The sequence below is a fragment of the Ailuropoda melanoleuca genome, chromosome 16 (genome assembly GCF_002007445.2).
Source record: "Ailuropoda melanoleuca isolate Jingjing chromosome 16, ASM200744v2, whole genome shotgun sequence".
Taxonomy (NCBI): domain Eukaryota; kingdom Metazoa; phylum Chordata; class Mammalia; order Carnivora; family Ursidae; genus Ailuropoda; species Ailuropoda melanoleuca.
Window position 1 is genome coordinate 30,207,625 of NC_048233.1, and position 21,854 is coordinate 30,229,478.

The 21,854-nt window shown below is 34.4% G+C and overlaps 1 protein-coding gene across 1 annotated transcript in view; it reads right to left on the reverse strand.

The window, feature by feature from the left end:
- CPNE8 (copine 8) overlaps positions 1-21,854 on the reverse strand; it is a 209,653-nt gene that overhangs the window by 12,184 nt on the left and 175,615 nt on the right. Inside the window, exons 16-18 of the mRNA XM_002929624.4 lie at positions 16,554-16,681; positions 3,456-3,558; positions 1,811-1,868 (exon numbers count right to left, since the gene is read on the reverse strand). Of these exons, the coding sequence (XP_002929670.2) occupies positions 1,811-1,868; positions 3,456-3,558; positions 16,554-16,681 (289 nt within the window). The remainder of the gene's footprint in view (positions 1-1,810; positions 1,869-3,455; positions 3,559-16,553; positions 16,682-21,854) is intronic.

A 21,854-nucleotide genomic window follows, 5' to 3' on the forward strand; every position in this document is an offset into this window, starting at 1 on the left:
CCCTTGTAGAGAGGAGGCCTGGAGACAAGACTGAGGTCATTCAACCTTGGTGGAAAAAGTCTGATTCTGTGACAAGTCTGATTCTGTGCAGAGGTTAACCCAAACTCTCAAACGCCGCACTGCTAGTAATAAAAAGCTTATATTGTGGTCTCTGAGTGACTCCTACATATTTTCTTTCCAGTTTGGGAAGTCAGAGAGGGAAATGATGAATTAGGGCACCTTAAAAGCCTAATAAAGAATTAATTGGAAACCCAAGAAATGAAGAAAATAAACAGCTGTGGCAGCTGGATGTGGGTAGTACTGCTGCTCTGAACAGAAATATGTGAGCGGAACGAGACCAGGAAGGGTCCGCGGCTCTGTATTGAACGAGACCAGGAAGGGTTCCGGCTCTACAGGAACGAGTGACTGAGGTGAGGTCATACACCTAACCACAGGCTCCCCCAGGAGTTGGGGAGACCCGGGATCCACCCAATGAGAGGTATGTCCTGAGGCAAAAGCAAATTAGTAACCGACGAAGAAGGCATTAGTGAACCCCAGCCATCAGCAAGGTTTGTGAGTCACGGTCTATCACTGATTAATGCACATGATAAGCACACAATGCATTAACACGGAAGATGGCTCTTGGCTGTCCTGTCTCCAGAAAGGCTGTCCCAAATGCATGCCTGAAGTCCAATGCAAACAGATGTGACTACTCAGAGGCGGAGAAAATATTAGCAGAAGCAGCAGCAGTCAGAGCGAAATGGCTTTTCCTTTAGACACTGGAAAATTCTAAAGATGCAAAGCATGACCAATCAAGCATGGAATCGAAGGCAAGGAGTTCCAGGGCCAGCAGTGTAACACCTTTGCCTGTGGTGCTTTCCCTGAGATTGGCACATCTGTACTATCCTTAAGGAGGCGGCTCTGGTGGCTAAACGAGAAATATCCCCGTGATGACCGTAGCGCTAACCACGTACGTGCCTAAATTAACCTGCGATGTACCAACGGTTGTTCCAAATATTCTAAAATTATTCTCATTTCCAAAGTCCCAAGCTAAATAAATTGTCACTGTGAAAGTCAAAACACCTGAAGCAGGTGACTGCTATCCATGCAGTCGCCACGGAGTTCTCTCTGAAAGGAATTCACCAGATGACTGGGAACAGATTATCCTTAAAGAAGTTTACCTAGATCACTAGTTACACAAACACCTGTCACTTAATTGGCATTTGAACAAGACCTGGGCCCAAACACAGAACTACCGAGTCACTCAATTTAGCATAATTTGATAAAGCGTCATTAAATCTCAGATGGTCAGGTCCATTTTCATTTTACTTCGCTCTTTCATATGACAGAACTTATATATTTATAAAGCTAATGTCTATCAACTAGCCAGTGTCTGAAAACCCATTAAAGTAGCATATTATGCTTGTGTTAATATCTCTCTTCACAACCAAATGATTTATTAATTTAGGGTTCATCCTCAAGGGTTTTTAGTGAACCCAGAGTGTATTTTGCCTTGGGAACAACCACTCAATTTATCACTCTGTCAGTTGTAAAAAATATTATTTTGAGATACAAACCATCACTAATGGAATAGAAAGCTACATGTTGAATTAATCTATACCAGAGAGATAAGGCCCTAGTCAGAAGACAATCTTTTCATTTGCTCAACTTGATTGACTTCATTGTGAGATATCTATGTCTATATATACATGGACATTATTTACGATCCACATTCATATTCACATTCTTATATACAAGAAACAGTGACTAAAGCATAATGAATCAGAGTAAATAAACCCCCAAGGAATACTACTGAAATTTTATTACTTACCGTCAAATTCTGCTGGTCCAACACCTACTATAATTATCGACATTGGAAGTTTTGAAGCCTTCAAAGAGAATACACATCAGTTCACAATTAAGAAATTGAATTCTGAAGAACAGAATTGAGGTTTAAGAAGAAAATAATATACTGCTTTGATATTTTTTCAAGACGTTCACAAAATAGGTTTGAACATATTTAAAATTAACACAGAACAATATGCTCGATTCTACTCATTCTTTTTGAACTCTGTACACATGTTCGTCAGGAACGACCGGCCTTGGACAATATAAAAAATAAAAAAGTATTGTTCATCTGCTTTCATTTGCTATTCTCAGCCAACATCTTCCCAAGCTGACCTTGGGTATCGTTGGTCACTTAATTTATGTTCTTGTTCCTCTCTAAACGGGAAAAAAAGGCACTATAGTGTGAAACAGTGGTACTCTACTCTATCCCATTTACACCCAAGGGTAAGAAATGCAATTTTTATAGTAAATGAGTCAATACAAATGATAATAACAGAAAGTTATTATTAGAATAATTAAATTATGTATTAAATATCCATGAGATTGTGAGGGATACTGAATATTTGATGCAATAGCAAATTTTCCCATCATAGGTATCACTTACACTATGTAATCATTTTAAATAATTTCATGGTCAGAATGTGAGATCTGGTAACAGGGAGATGGAAGGCTGGCATGACCACATCTGCAGCTATGAAGGTCATCAAATTATGAATCATTGTTCCTCAGTACATCATGTCTTGTTAGTTTCAGCCTAAATTATTAAGTTCCTATTTTAAAGTGCACACTAATGCCACTGACCAGAACATAAAGAAAATCAAGATGACTTTAACCCGTGTCTAGTTATAAAATAACAAATGTGTAAGCCTTTAGTGCTACTGCTTTTTATGTATGGATTTTCTAAGTATATGCCTATAATTTTCCCCTCCACCAAACAGCTAATTATATTTTCCCTATGCTATTAATAATTATGATATGATAAGAAATTCATTCACACAATCCATTTTTACTAAATGCCAATTTTGTGCCAAACATTGCTAAACCTGGAATAGCAAGATAAGATGTAATTCTATAGATTACAGTCTTTTATAGATTCTAGTCCTATAAAGAAGGCAATCAATTAACTGGATTTTATAGATTCTAGTCTTATAAAGAAATCAATTAAATAATCATAAAAATAAATACTTAGGAATTATGACAAGAAGAATGGTTTGTGAATCAAGTTCAGTCCTTTCCAGTTCTATAGAAATAAGAATGTCAGTACAGTTGTGTAACTGAAATGTAAATATAAGAAATATTCTGTACAAATTGTAAGATTGTGTACCAGGACATCCAACTAGGAGAAGTAAATTCACTTATGTGCATGCAGGTGATGCTATTACCTTATTTATTTTTATTTGGGGGGGATAATTGTTACACCTCAATTATCCACACCCCTCAGGGTAGTCCTTCAGGATTAACGGTACATGTGCATTTGAGTTGTCTGGATAAGATGAAGAATGCAGTCAACTGCAGAGCCATAGGCATTTTGTTTCACTATGAAGTCAACGAAAGTCAACTCTGCTTACTCAACCAAATAGCACCATCCTGTCACTTAGCCAGCCCAAGACCGAATGACCCCTACTCACATTGACTATGGACTCCTTGGTTTGAGCCATATCCGAGATAACACCATCTGTCACAATCAGGAGCACAAAATACTGGGAACCATCTTTTACAGAAGAGGCATATCTAAAGCAATGAAAGAAAAAGAATACCACATAAAATAAAACAGTTCTTCTGTATGTGATGGTTACTAAATATAATTGCAACAGTCAACAAACCTTTAACCCAAGAAAATATTTAAGCATATGTTAGGAGTCTATATTTTGCAAGCTCTCAAATCATACATTTTTCTGAAATAGCACACTAGAATAACAGCAACATTGCCACATGCCAGCACACAGACATGCCTACCTGCCTTAGAAATTCATTCACTAATAATAGGTGAACTGGATGTGGATATGTTTAACACAAAAGAATGGATATAGCTTGCAGAACAGGTATCCTGGCCAACACATTATGTGTATGATCGCCAGTAAACTACTTAACTATCTAAACTTTATCTCCTTGCCTTTAAGATCAAGATCACACATATTTATGTTATTAATAAAGAAACTGCACTCACGCTACTCAAACCATAATACCATTTTATAAATGGTAGCAAGAATCATGAGTGTTTTTTGTTTTGAAATAGACACAGGTGATGCTTGCACAACATTGTGAATGTGCTGAATGTTAACCAAACTAACCTTCAACAAGGTTACTCTTACATTACGTGAATTTCACCTGAATGAAAAAATGCAAGAAACACTTTTTGACATACCCATAGTTCAAGTTCTTAATATTTGTTAAACTGATGAAAGATGGGAAAAAGGATACCAAAGGCAAAAATTAGGCATATAATAAGAACATATTCTAGTACTTGAAGTTTATCAGAGTTCTCACCAAATAATACTAAGTAATTTACAGGTGAATTTTATGAATGTTGTATTTTATTATATCTCTTTTTTTCCCATTGTGTTCTACATTCTGGGTGTTTAGATTATATTGTCAACAATAATAACTTTTATGACTTTTAGTATGTAATTAGTATACAGGTCGTATCTAGTAATAAGCAAGCATTATTGTACTCTTAGGAGATATTATACAAGAAAACTTAGGTCTACTTCTGTAAAATCATTGAGTATTTATGTATCATAGAATCATAGGAAAATAGCAACCCAGAAAAACTGGGTTCAAGAACATGTCCATCGATTACCAATAAAACTCCTTTATAACCTGAAGTACCCAAAGGGATCAAGTTTGAACAGACCAGGGACAGACCAACAGCATAATATGTCAGGGCAAAACTTAGAGAGCAGAATGAACAACTAGATGGACAAGAAAAATATGTACAAATTTGCCATACTGGAGAAACTAATAATGGCTCATACAGCTAACAAAATGGTAATTTTATAGACTGATCAAGAGAATACAGTAACTGGCATGTTCACACCCTATAATATAAAGATAGCATTGAACTGGTTCCACAATGTACAGCCAAAAATACTCCCACAGTATTCAATAACTGATTTTCAACATTAAGGAATTTATAAGTCTGATGGTAACACAAACAATGAAAAACAATTCCAACCAGATCTGAGACTTTTCTAGCTCATGATTAACTTTTTTCTTAATAAAAGAACTCAGATAATCTCCCTTAGGTATTCATTTTTAATTTTTAAGTACCCATTATTTTTTAAAAAGCATTTCTCACTATGCTTCAGAAATATAGGGTTTCATATTTCATGTGATTAATGGGAAGCTATAGTAGTGAGAAATGCTTCTGAGTACATGAGTGTGGCTTTTCTGCTTTTCCTACCAAATGATCCTCTTAAAATGGCAAATTTTTACCAGATTTTAAAACACTATAGAAAGTTAAACATTATGCATTTTTATAAATATTATTCAACTGGCTTAACTAATTTTGGGGGGGTGGGGGTATTTACTTTTATTTCTCTTTCAACACTTCTGAACATAAAGACTCAGTCGTTAGTATATTTTTTTACAGCTTTATAGAGGTATAATTAGTATATAAAAAACTATGTAATTAAGGTATACATTTAGATGAGTTCAGACATGTGTATAAATTCATGTTACCATTAAAACAATCAAGGTAATAAATATACCACATCCAAATTTTGTGTCCCTTTGTATGTGTGCCCATGGTCAACAAAACAAAACAAAACAATTAACAGGAAATCTACCCTTTTAAAAAATTTTTAAGCTCACAATATCTTATTGTTACCCATGGGCATATCTTGGCTGTTGTGAATAATGCTGCAGACATCTCTTTGAGATCCTGATTTCAACTTTTTTGGGATGTAAACTCTGAAGTGGGATTTCTGGTAGCCTATTTTTATTTTTTGAGGAATCTCTATGTTGTTTTTCATAGTGGCTGCACCAATTTAAAATTCTCACCAACCACACAAAGAGTTCCAATTTCTCCACACCCTTGCCAACACTTGTTATCTTTTTGCTTTTTGATAGTAGCCATGCTAACAAGTGTGAAGTGATAATGATAGCTCATTGTGGTTTTGATTTGCATTTCCCTGATGATTAGCAATGTTGAGCATTTTGTATATACCTATTGGCCATTTATATGCCTTCTTTGAAATGTCTGTGCCAGTCCTTTGCCCATTTTTAAAATCAGATTAGTGGTATGTTTGCTACTGAGTTGTAGGAATTCCCTGTATATTTTGGGAAGGTAACCCCTTATCAAATATACAGTTTGCAAATATTTGCTCACACAGGTTGCCTTTTCATTTTGCTGATGGGTTCTTCTGCTGTGTAGAAATGTTTAGTTTGATGTAGTCCCACTTGTCTATCTTCGCTTTCGCTGCTTGTGCTTTTGGTGTCACACCCAAGATCATCACCAAGACCAATGTCAAGTTTTTCTCTATGTTTTATTCTAGGAGTTTTATCGTCTTGGGTCTTATGTTTAATCAATTTTGAGTTAACTTTTGTGAGTGGTAATATAAGGACCCAATTTCACTTTTTTTCATGTATATATCCAGTTTTCCCAACACCATTTATTAAAGAGACTATCCTTTCCCTATTGTGTCTACTTGGCACCCTTGTCAAAGATCAGGTGGCCATATATCTGCAGGCTTCTGTCTGAGCCTCTCTCTTCTGTTCTACTGGCATATATGCTTATATATCAGTGCCTTGCTGTTTTAATTATTGCACCTTTGCAGTATATTTTAAAATCAGACACTGTGATGCTTCCAGCTTTATTCTTTTTAAGATTCCTTCAGTTTTTCAAGGTCCTTTGTGGTTTCACATGTATTTTATGATTTTTTTCCTATTTCTGTAAGAAATACCATTAAGATTTTGATTGGGATTGCAGTGAATCTGTAGAACATTTTGGGTAGTATGGACATCTAAACAACATTAATTTTTATAATCCATAAACATGGCATGCCTTTCCATCTGTCTGTGTTTTAATTTCTTTCATTGATGTTTCATAGTTTTCACTATAATAGGCTTTCACTTCCTTAAGTTTATTCCTAAGTGTTTTATTTTATTTTTTGGTGCTACTGTAAATGGGATTATTTTCTTAATTTTTTTTTCAGATAGTTTGCTGTTAGTTTAGAGAATGCAACTTTTTTATAGGTCGATTATATGTCCTGCAACTTTACTGAGTTCATTTATCAGTTCTAATAGGGTTTCTTTTGTTTTGTTTTGTTCAGGTTTTAGGGGTTTCTACATATAAGATCATGTCATCTGCAGAGATAATTTTACTTCTTCTTTTACAATTTGGATGGTTTTTCTTTCTTTTTTTTTTTATCAATTGCTCTAGCTAGGACATCTAGAAATATGTTAAATAGAAGTGGGAGAGTGGGGCATCCTTGCCTTGTTGTATATGTTAGAGGAAAACTTTTAGTTTTTTTACATCATTGAGTATGATGTTAGCTGTGGCCTTTATTGTGTTGACATAAATTGCTACTGTACCTAGCTTGTTGATAGTTTTTTTTTTTAAAGATTTTATTTATTTATTTGACAGAGATAGAGACAGCCAGCTAGAGAGGGAACACAAGCAGGGGGAGTGGGAGAGGAAGAAGCAGGCTCATAGCAGAGGAGCCTGATGTGGGGCTCGATCCCAGAATGCCGGGATCACGCCCGGGGCCGAAGGCAGACGCTTAACGACTGTGCCACCCAGACGCCCCTGTTGATAGTTTTTATCATGAAAGAGTGCTGAAATTTGTCAAATGCTTTTTCTCTATCTCTTGAGATGATCATGTGATTTTTGTCCCTTATTCTGTTAATGTGGTGTATCACATTTGTTGATTTGCATATGTTGAAACATCTTTGCATCCCAGAAATACATTCTACTTGGTCATGGTGTATAATTCTTCGAATGTCCTATTGTATTCAGTTTTCTAGTAATATTGTGAATATTTTGACATCCATGTTTATCAGGGATGTTGGTCTGTATTTTTTTTTTTTTCTTGTGGTGCCTTTGCCTAATTTTAGTATCAGAGTGATGCTGGCTTCATAAAATGAACTTGGAAGTATTCCCTCTTCCATTTTTTTGGTAACCGTTTAAGAAGAATCGGTATTAATTCTTCTTTAAATCATTGGTAAGATTCACCTATGTAGCCATCTAGCCCTGAGCTTTTCTATGTTGGCAGATTTTTGGTAACTGATTCAATCTTCTTATTTGTTATCGGTCTGTGCACGCTTTCTGTTTCTCTTGATTTATTCTTGGTACATCATATGTTCCAAGTTGCCCAATTTGTTAGAGTACAATTGTTCATAATAGTCCCTTATGATATTTTTTATCTGTGACATCAGTTTTAATGTCTTCTCTTTCATTTTTTACTTCAGTCTTTTCTCTTTTGTTCTTAGTCTAACAAGAGTTCATTTTATTTACCTTTTCAAAAAACCAATTCTTGCTTTTGTCAATTTTTTCTATTGCTTTTCTATTCTCTATTTCATTTATTTTAAATCTAATTATTATTATGTCCTTCCTTCTGCTAACCTGTGCTTTTTCTCCTTTTAGTTCCTTAAGATATGTTAAGTCATTTAAGATTTTTCTCCTTTATTAATATGTGGTATTTATCACTATAAACTTGCCTCTTAACACTGTCTTTATAGTATTCCTTAAGTTTTAGTATATTGTGTTGTCATTTATCTCAAGATATTCCCAATTCCTTTTTGACTTTTTTCTTTGACTCAGTGGATATTCAGAGTATGCTCATTTCCATTCATTTATGACTTTTTCTGAGTTCTTAATTTTTTCTACTGTGTTCAGAAAAGAGACTTGAAATGATTTCAAAACTTAAATTTAGTAAGATTAGCCTTGTGTTCTATATTGCAATCTATCCTAGAGAGTGTTCCATTAGTGCTTGAAAAGAAAATGTATTCTGGTGCTATTGAGTGGAATATTCTATATATGTCTGTTAGGTCCATTTGGTCCAGAGTAGTGCTCAAGCTTGCTCTTTCCTTATTGCTTCTGAATAACCTATCCATTATCAAAAGTGGGTACTGAAATCTTCTAATATTATATTACTGTCTCTTTGTCCCTCCAGATATGTCAGTTTTTGCTTTATATATTTAGAGGTGCTTTGATATTGGGTGCATACACATTTATAATGATTGTAACTTCCTGTTGAATTGACATTTTTAAGAAAAATTTCATTCTTCTTAATAAAAATTCTATTTATTAAGAGATACAACATGATGATTTGATATACACATATATAGTGAAATGACTATTAGAGTCAAGCTAATTAACATGTCATCTCCTCACATAGTTCCCATATTTACTTTGTAAGCAAGTTTCCAGTATTCAGTATCGTATTTAACTATAGTCATCACACAACATATTAGATCTCTAGACTTATTCATCCTGCATAATGCAACTTTGTACCCTTTGAGCAATATTTCCCTATTTTCCCTTCCCCCCTTCCTTGGTAACCACCATTCTACTCTCTACTTCTGTATGTTCAACTTTTTAAAATTCCACATATAGGTGAGATCACACAGTCCCCCCCCCCCCCCCCCTCTTNCCCCCCCCCCCCCGCTTTCTGTGTCTGGCTTATTTCGCCTAGCATAACATTATCCAGGTTCATCCATGTTGTTACAAATGGTAGGGCTCTCCTTTTTTAAGGCCAAATAATACTTCATTTTTTGAAAGTTTCTCCCACTATCAGAAAATACAGCATTCCTATGAAAGCTCCCATAAGCAGAAATGGTATAAAGTGAAAAAGCAATTACCATTAATGTATATGGAACATTTTTTGAGTGTTCCCAGACCTAAAAAATAACCTATCCTATCTTAGGCTTTTCTGATACCTTAGGACACCTCTTGCTTACAGGTGCACGGTGGAGATAAAGCACAGATACTCAAAGATACAGTTCAAAGCTAAGGCACTTTGACACTGATGCTGAGTGTAGTTCCCAGGGAAGGAGCTTGGTGGCATCACTCTCAATGCTTGTGATTCATGCTGCTTCTGTAACAGCTTGCTGTAAAACAAGCACTGACATCTATAAAAGCAAACATCTCTGGATTTTGTTTAGTTAGCAAAATACATCCTAATGTAGGTTTTTTGTAAAAGCTGAAGTGGCATAATGTGAACTTTTGAAAAGTGGAGGATACCTGTATGTATCAATTAACAGATCATATAAATTGGCCCTTTTATTATGTAGTGCCCTTCTTTGTCTCTTGTGTCAGTTTTGACTTAAAAGTCTATTTTCTCTGATGTAAGTATAGAAACTCCTGCCTGCTCTCTTTTGGTTACTACGTGCATGGAGTATCTTTTTTCATCCCTTCATTTTTGGCCTATGCATATCCTTAAATCTAAGTTGAGTCTCTTGCAGACAGCATATAGTTTGGTCTTGTGTTTTTATCCGGATATTCAGGCACTCCATGTCTTTGGATTGTTGAGCTTCATACATTTACATTTTGGTTTTCTTTTGATTTACCAGAAAGTATACCTAAAAGAAGGGGAGAATATATTCCTGCTGCCAAAAGAGTTAGGAACAGAACCTGAAGCAGATATAGCAAACTTAGAATTTCTCTGAAGTTTGTTGTTTTATCTTAAAAATTCATAGGAATTTTACATTTTATTTTATCAAAAATATGTGTTTGTATTAATGCTTCATATTTCCTAACTTTGAGTGCTGTAGAAAGATATGCAAGCTTATTGTGTGGCTCTCATTACTGCTAGATACATGAATTTGAAAATAAATTTCATTTTAGTCTTTATCATCATAAGCACCATAAGTTAATCTTTTAAAACTTGTCATGGTTTCTATGGCGTTTGTGGTATGTACTGGCATATTGTTGCACTTTGCAAATAAATCTAAGTTTTAAACAAAATCATATTTTGTGCTACCATTTCTTCTAATTTAGTCTATTTTAAAGTATTATATATCTGTAATAAAATAATTAAAATGTTACAGAAATGTGTTAAGTAGAAAGTAGAGGTTGATCACATCTCAATCTGTCTTCAAAGAGGTAACACTGATATATAATCTTCAGATTCTAATTAGATTTTAAATGTATTAAAGAACCTTGCTGCTTAAAGGAACCTGATGATGAATCCTTTTGTAAATTGCATAATTAAAACTCTTATTATTAAAAGCCTCTTAAATGTCTTTTTTCAAATATAGGCAATGTGTAATTTATATTTTAATATTACTAGGGTAAATCTGAGAGAGAGGTGAACTGTTGTCAGGGTTTTGGAATTCAAATGCATTCCCCTGGAGTCTTTGTCAAGGAACTTTCTGGGACTGTGTTTATAAAATTCATTAATGGTTGGCTCAGATTTGTGGAATATTCTCTCAGCTCATTATTAGTTCATAGGAATAGAGAGGGCAACAAGACAAGATAAGAAACTGACTCAAGAATGTTTTATTTAAGTAGTTTAATTTTGATATACATAATGAATTAAATATTAATATTAAATAAAGGGGTACATTTAAATATTTCAATACAACATAACACGGTAATTTTTTTTCTACTAAGTTGTTACCCAAACTAGTTTTGGCAGTGTAATGAAGTGACCCGCTGTATCGGCAATCATATGTAGTTCTGTTGCACTTTCTTTTATGTGTGTTTACCTCTGGAACTGAGATAAAAGGGTTTATGTATGTAAGGCATCATAACATAGTTACTTGGAATAAGATTAGTCTGTTTGGAATTTTAGCTGTACCACAAATGGCCACTCTTACATATCCATTTTGTCATCAGGAAAATAGTAATAATAACACTACTGACACCTCTTAGAGTTGTTGTGACGATTAAAAGAAATATTCCAGATGATAGCACTGAGCATATTGCCTGAGATAGATTATGGGCTCAAAAACTGAAACTTAATTTTACTTGCTTATCTGGATCTAGATATCCAGATACAAAAATCTAGTCAATAGGTAAAAACTGAGAGATTCCTCTTAAAAGCTGAAATGTGACAGCCTCAGAACAAGTAACTGGTTAGGCACAAGAAACAAATGACTAGTAGTTAGGAAACAATACATATTGTTTAAGTCAAGTGAAGAAAATAGTAACATTTTCATGATAGCCTGAAAAGATCATTGATATTTTCATTGGTATATTAGACTATTTTGAAGTAATAAGCTGGTAAAATATACCAACAAAATATACGTCAAATAACTTGAAGTTACTGAGGGAAGTAGAATTCTAGATGAAGAGAAACCTTTGAAAAAGTGATCTAAACAAGAATGTAAAAATAGTAATTGCCATATCCAAGAGGGCACCAAGGTCAGTGGGGGATGAGTAAGCCCCACTTTGTCACAACCACGTCTCTATAAACACATGACTTCCTTAACACCTTTCTTCCTACTATTATTAATTAATGAGATTGAAGCATAGTGTTATAGACATTAGATCTCTTAATAAATTCATAGACGGAAAGGATTTCTCTGATTTTAAATTTGTTTTCAATGTACAACACATGATGATACATATCTTTCAGTAGGTGCAATAGTCTTGTGTGTCCACTTGATTAAGCTGTGGTAGCCAGTCTTTTAGTTAAACCCTAATTAAGGTATCCTGTGAAGGTATTCTGAAGATATAGTTAATATCTACAAATGGATGACTTTAAGTAAATGAGATTATCCTCAAAAATGTGGGTGGGCCTCATCCACTCAGTTGAAGGCCTTAACAAAAACTGGTTTTCCCAAAAAAAGGAATTCTTTTTTTTTTTTTTAAGATTTTATTTATTTATTTGATAGAGAGAGAGACAGCCAGCAAGAGAGGGAACACAAGCAGGGGGAGTGGGAGAGGAAGAAGGAGGCTCCTAGTGGAGAAGTCTGATGTGGGGCTTGATCCCAGAACTCTGGGATCACGCCCTGAGCCGAAGGCAGACACTTAAATACTATGCCACCCAGGCGCCCCCAAAAAAGGAATTCTGACTCAAGACTGCAAGGATATAATATCCTACCTGTGTTTTCACCCTACCCGGTTGCTCTATAAATTTCTGATTTGCTAGTGCCTGCCACTGCATAAGCCAATTCTTTAAAATAAGTTTATCTATGTATCTGTATTTATATATCTTATTAGTTCTGTTTCTCCTGAGGACCCTGATTGATACAGTAGGTATCAATCACAATCACATTTTCTCCAGGTCATTAACACTGACTAAGCATTATCATTAATAATTCCTTTAGTTTTCTGTTATAAACTTACTTATTTTATTTTATTTTATTTTATTTTATTTTATTTTATTTTATTTTATTTTATTTTATTTTAGAGAGAGCGTGCAAGTGGGGGTAAGGGGCAGAAGGAGAGAGCGAATCTTAAGCAGGTTCCACACTGTCATGGGGCTGGATCTCACGACCCTGAGATCATGACCTGAGCTGAAATCAAGAGTCAGACACTTAACCGACTGAGTTACCCAGGTGCTTCTAAACTTATTTATTAAAATGTAGTCATAATTCATGGAATACAGAAAATTCAATTAAATTAACAGGTGTGAGGGATGCCTGGGTGGCTCAGTCAGTTAAGCATCTGCCTTCGGCTCAGGTCATGATCCCAGAGTCCTGGGATTGAGTCCCACACTGGGGTGCTTGCTCAGCGGGAGCCTGCTTCTCCCTCTGCCTGCTGCTCTCCCTGCTTGTGCACTCTGACAAATAAAATCTTTAAAACAAAAATCAATTAATTAATTAACTAAAGGGGTGGATCTATCAGTAAATATAAAGTATTGGGCTTTATGTTTGTTTATAACATATATATTAGAAATTATATTATTTTTACAAATATTAAATATAACTTATAATTTAATTTAAATATAATTTATAACATATACATAAATATAGAGATACTTATATATATGTAATTTAGTCACAACTGCTGTCCTCAGTGGGGAGAAGATCTTCATGTAACAATCGAGTAGGATCAAATTAGTGTTTTGATAAAAGGTATTCATGGAATGACAATTCAGAGGCCAAAATTAATGACTCTTTATGACTGGGGTACAGCACATTTGGGAGAAAGTGGAGGGAAATGAAGTTGGACGGGTGGTGGTAGCTGGATATTAAAAGTTCTTAAATACCAAACTAAAGTGTTTGAACTGAAATTTGTGAGAGGGCATCAAGGATGTTGAGTGGGATTTTTACATCATCTGAAATGCTGTTCCCCAGACAACTCTATGAAAGGAAAACTGGTCAGGCAGGAAATTAGAGACAGGGGGTTGGAAAACCTCAGACTAGCACGTAAAACTCAAGTTTCACAAACATAATGCTTTGGATCTTGACTCACGATACTGTCATCTCAATATTATCTTAAAAGTCAATAGTCTTACCACATAGATTTCAGTTCTAAACATGAGCATACCCTTAAAATTATTATTCTTAAAAAGAATAAGAGCACTCTTCAAAATGTTTATAGAAAACTATTAAAAATAACTAAACTTTTATCAATATAGAAAAACACTTTTTAAGAAGAAAAAATCAAGCAAATAAAAAAGCAAGGCTATACATTTGCTTTTGACTTTATAGAAAATATTTTTTTAATGACAAATAACATATACAGAATTAATTTATTAGACTTTTGTTAAGTACTTACCTCCTATCGGCATGGGGAAGCACCAATGTATGCATTTAAAGTAACAAAATGCTCAAGGAGTTTTATTTAAAACAGAGGTCATATATACTGTAACTATGGCACTTCTCATGATTTAGAAAAAAATAATAGCTTGTCTTTTAACTGACAAATATTTTGGATGGTAATTTTGGGTCAGACAGAAATCATCTGTCTTAACAAAGGGCTTAAAAATTAAAGTAAATATTATTCTCAAAGATAAAGTAAAAGAGAAAAGCATTTCTTATAAAGCTTCATAATAAAAGTAGATACATAGAACTTCAGATCATATTGGAAGGAAAGATTATTCCCCAAAAGCCATATCTTCTGTGTTTCCTATTTTCTCTCATTAAAAAATAACAATGAAGAATTATTAGATTATGGATTATTGTCAGAGTCTGAAAGTATTAGCTGGCATCTACCCTTATATTTGAGAATTTTTTTTAAATGCTGGACAAAACATGAAAAATGGTAATAGGACAATGTAAAGCCTATAGTTTTAAATGGTATAAAGAAATGCACCTAGAAATTTTATATCTAAAAGTTGAACTTTCATAGTAGAGATATCCAGGGTAAAAGATACAAAATTAACCAGTAAGGACTCTAAGAACATTTATAATAACCAGCATGAGTTTGCACAAAATAAGTCCTATCGTTTTTCACATATCTTTTTTATAAAAGACAGTGATCTGTATGGTAGTGTGTGAGAGAGAATGAGAATCAACTATAATTTATTTTGTGATAATATTATTTTTTAATACTGCTTCATTTGACAACCCTCAAAAATCTAGGAAATAGAATACAGGTAACACTATTTATATAGGCTAATACAATTAGCTAGGATATGGTTTTCAAATTACAGGTAATGACCCATTAGTGGATTCTGAAATCAATTTTATGGGTTGAGACCTGTATTGGAAAAAAAAAAAAAAAAGACTAACAGAAAAGAATAGGACACCATAGAAATAAAGAGGAAATATAAGATAAGGATAGTATTACTTCATAAATAATCCTTTTTTTTTAGTTGTGTGTGTCCGGGGATGAGATATGAAATTCATAACTTTAACAGATTGTGGATAAAAATGTTTCAAAAATCTGAGCCATAGGGTCACCCTCAGAGAATGGTCATCGATGTATCACTGTCAACCTGAGATGGACTTCCATGAGAGAGTTCCGCTGGGGTCAGCCCTGAGTACAGCAGTATTTTAGTATCTTGTCTATGTCCCAGATAATGGAAAGTAGAACACATTTAAGTCACTCATGATGTCCAATATGGAGATGATTTGGTACCAGAATCTTTAAATGGAGAACTGAGGTTTCTTACCACCTTTAGGCATTGATCAACTTACCCAAATGCAGTATACTTTCAACTTCTGACTACACATTGGGAAAGGTACAAAAGCTACACATTTTTCATTTTCTAAAAATAAGGCAGTGTTTCATAGGATTTGCAATGGGGTCAAACTTTTTAGGAATTTTAAAAGTGGTATCTAATTTCTTTCTTTATACACTGATGAAAAAAATGATAAGCAAATGTGTACAGATTTTTACATTTAAAACCTTTTTCCAGACCATGTAACTGGAATCATAAGCAATTATATTCTGCTCTCAATACTATGTACTATATACAGGTAGAGCTCTGGGAATTTTTTACAATTAGCTATTATATTAATTTCAGAGAGGTTAAAATAATGTGCCCTATATATCACTAAAAGGCTTTAGTTGTCTTCATGGTCTCTTATCACTTCTATGTTACTATGGAATGTGATATTAGATTAAATGATTTACACTGCTGAGATCAAAATCGATCTGTTATTGCTCTCATGGCTGCCTTTTCAAATAACAAAACACTTCTTTGTTGAACAAATACAAGTCCTGATATAACTCTGTGTATATTCTTCACTTCAGACTTCGAAAGTTCTTAGCGCCGTATTATGATAGCTCAATGGAGACTCTTTCCACTGTATCTTTTTCCTCACTTTCTTGGAGGTAAATGAGAAGAAAACACCTTTCATTTGTGGAGTCATGGTAACAATAATATTATAATTTCATTGCAGTCTGGTACCCAGGAAAAAATATCTTGTCTACTTCCACTTACCTTGCTACATGATTAATTACAGGAGCAAAGTTGGTTGGCCCATACAGTTGCACAGATTTCAGACTCCTATAATAAGCCTCCATGACCCCCTCAATGCCATCACAGTAGGGGTTTTGAGGGTTCCCATTCTGTGGAATTGACAGGCAAAGAAGAGTAAAAATTAGTAGTGTCTTAAAGATCAACTGAAAAAGAGAAAAGATAGGTTGACACTCAAAGTCGTTTGAAAGAAAGAATGGTCATTTATATAAAAGCAAAAAAATAATAAATTAAGTGGTCAACAATAGATTACAATGTATTATAAAAATTAGGATATGGTGAATCTTACACATAAGCATTAAAAATTGATATTCTCCAAAAGAAGAACCACAGAAAACTCTAAATAATCTTGAGAAACTGAATATCACAACATTCTATAATTAATGTCTTCATTATATACATGTCTATGTGTGTGCAGAGATGAACATATAAAAACCCTGAAAAGAAGTAAGTAAGATATTAACAGTGGTTAACTCAGGATGATTACATATGATTGGTGACTTTTATTTCATTCTTTAAACTATTCAGTATTTCCCAAGTTTTCTGCAGTGACATCTATTAAAATCAAGAAAAACAATCGCTATCCATTCAGTTTTACCCTATAGAAGGAAAAATACAAAATATCTGCCACATGCACATTTTCAGGTCACAATTGATAACCCTAAGGAGAGAAGGGGTCTGAGGGAATGTAATTCAGCGTGAAAATTATCAAGACACGGTGTAAGGGAAATAATCAAAGAACCATTCACGTTGTCCAAGGGAAATGGAGCTTGCCACTAAGTTCTTATTCTGAAAATGGCACCTAGAAGGGCAAGTTCATTCCTGGAGACCTAGACTAGCTTTTCCATACCTTGAATGCTTTGTTATTATTAGGTTCAATTCTCCTAGTCCAGATTTTGCAAATTACACAAATAAGGCAGTATATTAGTTATCTATTGCTTTGTAGCAAATTACCCCAAAAGTTAGTGGCTTAAAACAATAATTATTTATTATCTTAAGTTCAGTTTTCGGGTGTCAGCAGCAGCTTAGCAGGTAGTTCTTGCTCAGCATTTCTCATGAATTTGCAATTAATATGCCAACCTGGGCACCTGAGAGCTTGACCAGAGCTGCAAGATCTGCTCCCAGGAAGCTTCACGTGTAGGGCTGGGGGCAGGAGGTCAGTAGGGCTGCTTGAGTGTTCTTACAACATGGCAGCTAACTTCCTCAGAATGAGCAATCCAAGAGACACAGCAAAAAGGAAGCCCCAACACCTTTTATAAGCTAGTCCCGTAAGATGCACACTGATACTTGTACTTGAAGCTCTTCGCTAGAAATGTATCACTAACTATAGAACATGCTCAAGGGAAGGGGAATTAGACTCCACCTGTGGAAGGGAGGAAGTATAAAAAAATGGGATCTATTTAAAACACTAAAGACAGTTTCTATTTAAACATAATTAATAATTTCAGCATGCATGTTTTTATCTGAACAATCACGTGACTGGTAATTTGTAAATAAAATCTGTTGAATTCTATATACTAAGCTTTGCATTAAAATATTTACATATTTTAGACAGTTTTTTATAACAATCCTAAAAAAAAGTAGATAAAATATTGTCATTATCCCCACTTTAAAAATGAAAAAATTAAGGCACTGAGAGTTTAGTATGCCCCAAAATTAACAACACAAAGGAGAGGACCGGTATTTTAACCCACATGGTCTAACTTCAGAGCCTAATCTCTCTCTCTCCTTTAAAAGATTTTATTTATTTGAGGGAGAGAGAGAGCATAAGCACAAGCAGCAGGAGAGGCAGAGGGACAGAGAAAGGGAGAAGCAGACTCCCCACTGAGCAGGGAGCCCGATGCAGGGCTCGATCCCAGATCCATGGGATCATGTCCTGAGCCAAAGGCAGACACTTAACTGACTGAGCCTCCCAGGCACCCCCAGAGCCTAATCTCTTAACCACCACCACGCCACCATGTTTTGAAATCCTAAACATTTTGAAAGACAAGAGGTCTTAGGAAACTAAGGCAGATGTTATCAACCACTTCAATTTTGCCATTTGTGTGAGAGGGATATATACCCACTTTTTCCTTTTAATTTTGTCTTTTATTCAAAATTTTTTATTAATTGACCATCATGTAAATTTTTAAAGCATAAAAATAATAAAAACCCTCTTATCTAACAAAAGACATCTTTATAGTTTTATATTATAAAATTGGTTATATTAATTGATTGAAATTATAATGTAAAAGTTTAATATTTAGCACAAAGCAGTTAATGATTGCTTTTGATTTTAATCTGAGCTGACCTATCTAACCTTACTTTAAAAAAATTTCCCTTGATAAGATACAAATCTAATTAAAATTAAAACTCGTTATTGATTTTGAGCATATAAAAATACATTCTGTATCTGCCTTCAGGGAAGAAATACAAACCAGTATAGTTCTGAGCCACTTTTTCATCATCGTTTTAACATTTTAACTAAGGGTTTGTATTTCTACAAAATAATATATTTTCTCTATTCCTGTAGAACTGAAATTACAACAAGGTCACCATTTTTCTCACCATTTCATTTCTTAGTGGAAAGATAATCATTGGATGTTCTATTCATCATTAAGGAATATTTAAAGCACTGATTTCTGCATTAGTCCTAATTCCATAATAAATTGCTCTACGAATTCCTCATATGCTTTGGATGATAAGAATACTTACAACATAAATTTATACTTTCTTTTTAATATATGCCTTGCATTATATCAGGATTGTTTAAAATAATTTACAGCTATGAAAATGAGATTTTCCTCTTAATGACAAAGTTGTAATGAGTTATAAAAAGATTTTTTAAGTCTGTTTAAAAACTCATTTCACAAAATAATTATATGTGTTAGTTACTAATTACTAACAAGCAATTAGTTTTTACTTGTTAAAACAAATTAAAATAAGCTTATGTGCGGCTGTAGCACAAAGTAAAGCACAGGATATTTTTGAAAATAAGTGCATTCAATTTTGTTGTTTATTAATGAAGAGGGCACTGGACGCCCTATTTTATATTCCCATTTTAATTAACAACCTTTCCCATTTATAAAATAATGAATGTTAATTTATAGAACACATAGAACATAAAGAACAGAATTCAAAATGAGCTCTATTCCCACCATGCAGGCTTGAGCGGGGAGGGATGGCCGGCTCTCATCCATTTTTCCCTCCATTTGGCTCCCTGAAGCCTTGTACTGGGGAATTAGATTCAGCTCCAAGAGAGAAGACTATACAGTCTCTATTGCTGCCTAGAGCCTATAACACTTTTCAGCAGGGCTAACCAGCTGACAAAATGCTGAAGAGAAGCTCTAAGGAGCTGTTTCTTTACTCTTGGAAATGTATCCGTTGCTGCCCAGAGATTGCTTAGGTGGGGAAAAGCTGCAAGAAGTCTCCCTTTTATTCCATTAACAAACATCTGTTGAGCTTCTCTTTTATGCATACTATGTTAAGACCCTTGGTTGTTAAATCGTTAGCATCTAGACGGAAGAAAAGACACACGTATCAATATTAAATTGCGCAGATTTCTATAAATGCCAAAATAAGCAAAAAGTAGGCCAGCACTTTTAGAGCTCTCGTAGGAGAAATCACTTGGACGGGTGTAAGCATTTCTCTATTGATCACTGCAGGAGACTTTCTTTAAAGCGTCGTTGGCCACATGCCCATTACTAGTATCTCCTCTGAAGCTCTACACAATTATATTTTGTTATAACAACTTAAGGTGTTACCAGAATCATGATGGGAGGAGAGCCATGACTCCCTTTTACAACCTTTGTGCTAACATGGTGCTACCAAAACATTCTTCCTTTCCTTTTCTATTCCCTGTTCTTCTACTATGGAATATATGTGGATGTGTATTCATATTTCACAGGAAAAGCTGGGGTTTATTGGAGACCTTTTGATTAACAGCAAAGGAACACTAAAAATTACATTTTTCTGTTCAACTTTCAACATTTGCGCTAGCCCTAAACTCACCAACTAGGGATTATTTAATTTTTAAGAAGGCCTTCCTTGCTATCTGAAAAATTACTTGAACTTGGTGTGATAAATACGTATTTATGAATCTGTATCATACAATTGTTACCATGAAAAAATGAGGTTTTGTTAGGATTCAAGACTACATTAATTGCCAGATTGACACGACACTGGGTTTCCTATTTGCCATTTCAGTACCTATAGGTATACACTGCAGTTGTTTAGGACGAGGTTAACAGAATACTGTAGCAAAAAATCAAATCCAGTACTGTCTCACTGAAGACCTACTTAACTCCTCTGCCTTATTTACCCAAGAAAACAAAAGTGCTTTGAAAAAATTAATTGGTCAGTGCTGTTAAAGTTCATTCATTATCATCATCGTTGTTTTCAGCTTCAATTTGGGAGACTGTTTTTCATAACCTTAAAGGGGTATGATCTTTATCCTATAAGTATTTGAGTTGGGTTCAAAGAACTGTTTAAGATGCAAATAATAATTAAAAAAATCCTTCCTTAGCAATAGATATTTGCATAGGTTTGGTTATAAGAAATGAATCTGGAGGTAGGAAAAGCAGAAAAATAGAGGATTAGAGAGAGATAAAAGGAAAAAAATCACACACAAGGGTGAGAAGAAGCATATGGAAGGAAAAATTAATAAACCTCATTTAGTTTAACATAATTATTCCTTTTCTTAAGCTTTAAAATAGCTCATGACCTTTTTCCTGAGGCACTTAAGACTTAGCATCACATGAGTGATTTTCATGGTTTTATAAGTTTCTGGGAGATTTTAATTCTCTAAGACACAACAAAATCCCAACAGATATTCATTTTTGTATGACACTGGGAATGTGGCATGTGGGCTAATTCATGGAAGAAAGAATTAAAGCCTCCAGCAACCTTTCCTGCAATTGTGTGTGCAATGGAATAGAAAAGCAAGGAAAAATATAGAAATAAAAATGTAAAAATACTGCTTTTAAAAGATTTAGGCAAGTTTCAATCTAATCATATAAAACTTCTGGATGCGTGTGTGTGTGTGTGTCTGAGTGTGTATCATGATCAATATCATGCCATGGTATACATAAAGCACATATCCAAGATGTGGGATTGATTATAGATACTGTTATAAAATATGCCTAGCAGCAGTTAAAAAGCATGCATTCTAAAATAAAACTGATCTGGGTTCAAGTCCTGTCCTGTGGAACCCTGGTTAACTCCTGCTATGCTGAGCTGATTTATGCAACACCTGGGCAGGCACTCTTCACTGTTTTCAACATGAGT